Source organism: Xyrauchen texanus, chromosome 38 (assembly GCF_025860055.1).
Source record: "Xyrauchen texanus isolate HMW12.3.18 chromosome 38, RBS_HiC_50CHRs, whole genome shotgun sequence".
Taxonomy (NCBI): Eukaryota; Metazoa; Chordata; class Actinopteri; order Cypriniformes; family Catostomidae; genus Xyrauchen; species Xyrauchen texanus.
In genome coordinates, this window is record NC_068313.1 from 17,829,194 (window position 1) to 17,837,647 (window position 8,454).

General features: G+C 36.4%; 1 protein-coding gene across 1 annotated transcript in view; it reads left to right on the forward strand.

Annotated features, from left to right (window-relative positions):
* The window catches only part of LOC127631630 (roundabout homolog 2-like), an 88,928-nt gene extending 82,428 nt beyond the window's left edge, over positions 1-6,500 (forward strand). Inside the window, exons 26-27 of the mRNA XM_052109898.1 lie at positions 2,462-2,601; positions 5,852-6,500. Of these exons, the coding sequence (XP_051965858.1) occupies positions 2,462-2,601; positions 5,852-5,863 (152 nt within the window). The 3' untranslated portion in view covers positions 5,864-6,500. The remainder of the gene's footprint in view (positions 1-2,461; positions 2,602-5,851) is intronic.
* The last annotated feature ends 1,954 nt before the right edge of the window (positions 6,501-8,454 follow it).

Here is an 8,454-nt window from a genome sequence, read left to right on the forward strand (position 1 = left end):
AGTATAACCGGTCCTGCTCAACCCACTCTGAATGGCATTCGAACCGGTATCTCCGGCATGGGAGGCGAGCATGCTAACGAGGAGTCTAAAGGCTACAGCCACTAGCGTAAGTCGCTAGTGCACCTCTTGAGGCCAGGGGAGTGAGGTTTACACATACGCACAGCTATCATGTACCAGCTGGCTCCCATTACAAAAGCACTATAAAATGAACGACTTGACTTGAAACTGTAATGATAACCTGCAATTGTTCCCTACTTCTACCTGATCTATGCCTTGGTTAATTTTCTTAATATTTTTGACTTAACTAAAACATTTCATTTAGATGTTACTACTTGACGCATTTTTTTATTTAAAATTTTAGATTAGTGACTACCTTGCAACACTCGGAAAACCCTAGCATCCACTTAGTAATGCCCTAGCAATGCCCTAATGGTAGCCCAGAATGCCCTAGCAACCACCTAGCAACACCCTAGCATCTGACGAGGAACTGCCCACAGCATCGCAACCAATTAGCAACACCCTAATTACAACCCAGAATGCCATAGCAACCACCTAGCAATGCCCAAGCATCTGATCGAGGGTTGATATAGTTAGGCTACTTAAATGTGAAGTCTGCTGTCCTGTTTTTTTGCTCCTCATAGGTAAGGCGTATCTAATAATGTATCTAAAATTAAGGCAATAACATTAGCAGTGTCTGCCATTTTGCCCCCAAAAGCCAACTCACAAAAAAACTCTACATATATGAACTAGTGAACATACTGTATGAAAATAAAATACCAAAAATCCAGAACTTTATATTTACTATATTATTTACAACATATACATCTGCCGATGGCAAAAGTGAAGGTTTATAATCACTAAATGAATTGTGTTGAATAACCTGCAACCAACTTATTCTGCAGCAAGATGAACCTGGAGTGAAATGTACGTTTTTTAATGATAAACAAAATGCACTGGAAATATGCTTATGACTAGATTGAGTAAATACAATATGCATTAAAACATGAAAAACTTGAATGAATAAATGAATTTTACTATTGTTTATTGTCCATGCAGATTATATTTTAAATGGTTATAAACCGAATCAAGATTGCTGGTGAGTTGATTAAGACTAGTGTATTCTCTTTATATGCATTAGACATGTAAAACACATCTGCATTTGTGCATTAGTGTCTATATTGGATGCTTTAGGTGCAAAATGTTAATGAAACGTATCCAAGATGTAATCAAGATCTGTCACAGGCAATTCACATGCAGGATAACAGAATGAAACACTGAAGACAATAAACAACCTTATTATTATAACTTAATTAAATACAATTATCTTAAATGTATTTATTAATAATCCGCAATATGCATTCACATATAGCTTTATTTGAATGTTTCAACATGAATAATATGACATCGGGAGGTTAGAAATAGATATTAGTGACGTCATTACGTGATGACATGAACCGCTGAATGGTTTTTTTTAACTGGTTCATTGAAACAAACTGTCTGAAAGAACCGGTCTACAGAAATGAATCAGACTTCCCATCTCTACTCTTTACCTACTGAATGACATTGATTCTGTTTTACTGCAATTCAAAATGCTGTCACTCACTTGCATCACTGTTTCAATAACTGGCTTCAAAAAACTGGCTGTTTTTACATGGTTCAGCCCATTTTAAAGCTCGACCAATCAACAGATAAAGAAGCCGGGCTTCCAGGCTGGATAAAAATACATTGATTGAAAGCCCACTCTCCAGTCAACTATAAGATCATTTCCACTCATGAAGCTCCCGTAAACTCCTAGAGATGCACGGAGTCCGGGCAGGACCCAAAATGATGCATCTAGAGCCTCTTGTCCAATGAACATTGATCTTTCCCTCCACTGACCTCAATGGGACACATATCGGCCTTAGACTCAAATTGAAGTATGGCTTCAGTAGGGTTCTATGGGCCATGTGTCTGCTAACTCAGACAGACATAATCATGCAGATAACATCAACAGAACGAACGTTTGCAGAAGTGTCATATGCTATTGCACAAATTTGTTACCTAAAATATTGAACTGGGACAATAATGATCTGAATTATAGAGATATTATTTACAATTTGATAAACATGTCATTGCATAATTTTAATTAAAATTTAAGGGGAGCCATGCTTCCCGTTTAGTCTTAAAGCAATTGCCACTGCCTAGCAACCACCTAGCAATGTCCTCATATCTGATGAGGAACCACTCACAACACCATAGCAACCACTTAGCAATGCCCTAGCAACCGCCCAGAACACTCTAGCAATGCCCTAGCAACATCTATTTGTATATCTATCTCTCTGTCTGTCAGGGCTTTATAACCTTCAGGCTTTTTTAAACTTTCAACTTGCCAACATTCAAATGTTGTCCTTTCCTTTCCTTTTTGTTCTATTTGTTGCATTTATGTTTCTTGGATTTGACCGAATATAATTACCCTGCACAGATGAAGACTTAATCCAGTACTTCAAAGCAAACCTGCTGTCTAGCGGTCAGATGTCCACTCACTGTTCTCTCTCGGGAAGCTCCGTCTCTCAACCCTCCACAGTTTCCCATTCCCTGGGGGCCGGACGAAGGAGAAATGAGGTTAGATGAGTGTGTTTGTGTGGGACTGTGTAAGTTCAGACTGTCTGGTAGCACATGGCCTGAATAATTGTATTAGTCACTGTAATAAATAAGCAATTGATAAGCCTCGGGACATTGTGTGCATGGAACAGGTAGCACACTAAATTAACCAGGCAAATGATTGCATTTCCACTTTTAAAGAGAAATATTTTGTCTCCTGGGGTCTCCATTGCATTAATATTCCAAAGCATGAATGAATATTACAAATACCAACCCCTTTACTGCTTAGAGCTACATGGAATATTACTGTTACTATTTAAATATTACTACAGCTTTAAAGACCCCATGAATTTGCTTGACATGTGCAGTTTTATTTCCTGTGTTGGCATATCTCCTATTGAATCAGGTCGTTTGGGTGGGATATGGTTCAATGATGTGACACTATTTTGTTTGTCTGTATATATTAAGTTATTCAAGAATATAATAAAAATGCCATTTTACACAAAACGATTACCTAAATGCACTTAAATACGAGGAACATGTTTTCAATTTTTTAGTGCAAAGTAATTTTGGTATTTTTTTCTGGGGCTTAAAATTAAAAAATATGGAATGCAAAATTCAGAAACATAGGATGGCAGTCAAACAATAATTGATATTCATAAAGAAAGTCTACCTGATAGGTCAGATAAACTGCAACCCAACCCCTAATTCTAACAAATCAGGTAGCACTTATAAATACTCATTAAGACTCATTAATTACTCATAAATATGAATGACTCTTCCCCTGCCATCTGAAAACTATATAAATAAATAAAAATCCAAAAGTTGGATAAAGAGGTTTGAAATAATCTTTTATTATTATTTATTTTCTTTCTTTCTTTTTAACAAGATGTGAATTAAGAAATAAAAATAAAAAATAATATATATATATATATATATATATATATATATATATATATATATATATATATATATACAGTATATATATACTCTCACCTAAAGGATTATTAGGAATACCTGTTCAATTTCTCATTAATGCAATTATCTAATCAACCAATCACATGGCAGTTGCTTCAATGCATTTAGGGGTGTGGTCCTGGTCAAGACAGTCTCCTGAAATCCAAACTGAATGTCAGAATGGGAAAGAAAGGTGATTTAAGCAATTTTGAGCGTGGCATGGTTGTTGGTGCCAGACGGGCCGGTCTGAGTATTTCACAATCTGCTCAGTTACTGGGATTTTCACGCACAACCATTTCTAGGGTTTACAAAGAATGGTGTGAAAAGGAAAAACATCCAGTATGCGGCAGTCCTGTGGGCTGAAAATGCCTTGTTGATGCTAGAGGTCAGAGGAGAATGGGCCGACTGATTCAAGCTGATAGAAGAGCAACTTTGCCTGAAATAACCACTCGTTACAACCGAGGTATGCAGCAAAGCATTTGTGAAGCCACAACACGCACAACCTTGAAGCGGATGGGCTACAACAGCAGAAGACCCCACCGGGTACCACTCATCTCCACTACAAATAGGAAAAAGAGGCTACAATTTGCAAGCGCTCACCAAAATTGGACAGTTGAAGACTGGAAAAATGTTGCCTGGTCTGATGAGTCTCGATTTCTGTGGAGACATTCAGATGGTAGAGTCAGAATTTGGCGTAAACAGAATGAGAACATGGATCCATCATGCCTTGTTACCACTGTGCAGGCTGGTGGTGGTGGTGTAATGTGTGGGGGATGTTTTCTTGGCACACTTTAGGCCCCTTAGTGCCAATTGGGCATCGTTTAAATGCCACGGCCTACCTGAGCATTGTTTCTGACCATGTCCATCCCTTTATGGCCACCATGTACCCATCCTCTGATGGCTACATCCAGCAGGATAATGCACCATGTCACAAAGCTCGAATCATTTCAAATTGGTTTCTTGAACATGACAATGAGTTCACTGTACTAAAATGGCCCCCACAGTCACCAGATCTCAACCCAATAGAGCATCTTTGGGATGTGGTGGAAAGGGAGGTTCGTGCCCTGGATGTGCATCCCACAAATCTCCATCAACTGCAAGATGCTATCCTATCAATATGGGCCAACATTTCTAAAGAATGCTTTCAGCACCTTGTTGAATCAATGCCACGTAGAATTAAGGCAGTTCTGAAGGCGAAAGGTGGTCAAACACAGTATTAGTATGGTGTTCCTAATAATCCTTTAGGTGAGTGTGTATATATATATATACACATATATATATACGTATATATATAATAATAATAATATATATATATATATATATATATATATATATATATATATATATATATATATATATATATATATATATATATATTATTATTATTATTATTATTATTATTAATGGTAAATGGTGGCCTCTGTAGGTCCAAATTTCACAAGGAATCATAAAAGTAATCCATAGGACTACATTGGTTTAATCAATGTCTTCTGAAGTGATCTAATCGGTTTTGGGTGATAACAAACCTATATATAACTTCTTTTTCACTGTCCACCTTGCCATTCCAGTCACTAGGTACAATAATGATTTCAAGCTCAATTACACTTCCTTAGTGTGATGGATGCACAGAGTGCTAGAAAGTGTAATCGAGCTTGAAATCACAATCCCTAAGGAGACTGCTCAAGATTTATAGTGAATAAGGAATTACGTTAGGTCTGTTTCTCACCCAAAACCGTCTGGATCGCTACTGGAGACGTATGGATTACTTTTATGCTGCCTTTATGAGCTTATTGGACCTTCAAAGTTCTGGCCACCTTTCACTTGCATTGTGAGGACCTACAGAGCTGAGATATTCTTCTAAAAATCCTAATTTGTGTTCTGCAGAAGAAAGTCATACACATCTTAGATTGAATGAGGGTGAGTAAATGATGAGAGCATTTTCATTTTTGGTTTTTATTAAATTAATTGAAATTAAAAAGTTATTGTAAAATGTTATTCAATGAGCAAGGCAAGTATTATAATACCTTGAACTTGATGGTAACGCCCATTTTTTAAGTCAATTAATAATTCTTAATTCTGATATCATTCGAATGAAATTCTCATTCTAAGGAGCATTTACCTGGATAAAAAATCTTTGTAGTGCTGATGAGTCATCTATATTTTTGGTTTTTGGAGATGTCCTCAAACTCAAAGACTTACAAACTTGGACTTAGCCACAAAACTCTCTTTTTGATTTCATTTGAGTCTCTAATGTGCCAGGATGAGATTGCTTGGCAACAAAATAGTTTTAATTTAATCTTGGATTTATTTTCAGAATATGGTATGAAGAGAAGAAGTTGTCCTTGGCCTCCTGTTGTCCATCACCACTCAACATGCAACATAAGCCATGCCGTGTACAGTACATGCCTCCCTGCTGCTTGTCCTTCAGCCCTCTTCAAGTGTTTTTGTGTACTATAGTTGTTTATTAGAAAACTCATTGTTGCCCTACCTCTATATGTACATATTACATAAGCATATTTGCAATGATTTTCCAGGCATGCTGGAAAGTGTGCTGTTTTATTATTTGTTATTATTTATTGTATTATTAGTTTATAAAGAAAATGAAAAGAAAAAAAATATTTTTAGATGAACATGATATTTGAATGTATCTGGTGCATACATATATGCCTCAATGTCTACAACATGTAATAGAGAGGTGGGTTTGTTTGTTTTTTGGACAAAATATAGCCAAATTTATAAAGCACAAACTATGTGAACAAAGCATTAAAACATTACTAGGCCTATAGACTACCAGATGTTTCCCGTTGTGAATGTAACCTGTACTCACTGACGGGTCTGTATTTTATTTGAGTTGATCTCACCATGTCAGGCTGTTCTCCACAAATGCATTAATCATATGCGGTTTTACCCAGTAACATGCTTTGATTCCATACAAAACACAATAAAACTCATGTTCTAAGACATTTTTACAGGACTGATTCTGATGTGGATTTCTTTTTGTATTCTTGAGTCAATACCTTTGCTCTTGTGCGTGTAATTTATGATAATGCATCACGTAAATACCATTACCTTTAGTAATTCCAAACGGCCCCTCGGAGGAATGATAAAAACAAATGGAAGCCACTTCACCTTTGGATTTATTTATCATGTTAAGGATAAAAAAAAATCTAATTCCTATACACGACTGCATAGATCATCTATTTAGACGCAGATGCTAGAAGCCACTAGATTAGATTCCACTCATAGTAAAACTGAATTCACCCTCTGAAATGGTTTAACAGCAGTAGAAGTGATTCAAACCATGAAAGGCTGTTATTTTGTTGTTGCAGTTTTTTCACTCCAAAAACAATTGTGTCTAAACAGCATCGCCGTACGTAAGAGCATCAACACAGCTGTCAAAATCCCAGAAATTTACATTTTAAATTGTTAAACAAGCATGGAAATGGTGAAATAGTTCACGATATGTTTAATGAATACATCAGTCTGTTTTGAGCACATTAGCTATGGCCTATTGAAATCAAATGTGTACTGATTCACTTGAGATTCACTTCCCGGAGAAGGTCATTTTGAAATTTTTACAAACTCTTCATGACCTCTGAACAACTCTGCCAATTTTTTCTTGCCTTCGAGTCTGACCCCTCTCACCTCTCGCTTGCCGAGGCACATTTAAAATCACATAAAGTAGGCAGCAAAAAGGCTCGGGCTTAATTAACTCACATGCGGTGTATTTAAAAATCCTGTGGGGCCCTTTGGGTTTAAAGGACAAAGGAACATTTGAAAAGTTATGCTAGTGTGGATGGGGCAGTTACTGGGATATGTGTTTCATCTCTACACTCATTTAATATGACTCATTAAAAACAACCCAATATATGTTCTGAACCATCACCAAGAATCTGTACCCAAGTTGGTACTTCAAATGGAGTTTTTCTTGCGATTCTCGGCACATATAGGCTTGACATTTAGAGACTTTTGCATTGATTGGAAAGGAAGTGAAGCTACATTAATGGAGCATTTAGGATTGATGAAGTTATTTTATGGATTAGCCTATTACCGACACATAGGAGCCCTTTGAATGTGGATGTGCTTTTGATGCTGCAACCTGATCTCATGGTGAAACTATCACTATGCTGTTTTGATAGGTGTGCAAGAATTAAGTTATGAAGGGCTGTAGCTTTTTATTCAGAGCATATAGTGGCAGATTAATCATAGCTGAGCTATAATCCAGAGGATTCATAAAGAGGCCATTGATGTTTAATGTTTCTGTTTACATGCTCAAAGGATTAGAGTTTCATATTGTTATTTTCAATCCACTATTACAAACTAAATTGGGACAGGGGGAAGCTCCAATACTGGTTGGCTCTAACTTTGAGTATTTGATTCACTGTCTAATGAGGAAAAATGACTGACAGAATGTATTAGAGTGCATTACAGTTTTTCTCAGTCGCTTTGGTACATTTTTCGAATAATTCTTAATATTTGCAAACCAGTATGTCGATTTCTCAAAACAATTAGTACAAACAGCACAACACAATGGATTACCTGCAAAAGCCTGTAACTTGCTTAAAATCTTTAGTCCATTCCTCAAAAGTAAATCTTTATGTCAATGAACATATCAGTGCCATCAGAATGTCAAGTCCTTGTGACATTGTTCACAAACAAGATGCTTAGTTGTTTCAAAATACTTAGTCGTGTTGTCAATATAAAAATGTACACTGTTGGTATTTTCTGATGTACAGTATGGCTACATTTTTGATGACAATGATTGAAAATGCACAAGGGCATTTATACATTTCAACAGTATAAAGTCACACATTCCTTTATGTGAGATTAGGATTGCAAGAGATTGGACAGGATTCACATTTCTGCTTTTACTTTTGGTCTGTCAACAAATTACAGTGTCATTGCGATTAAAAAAGA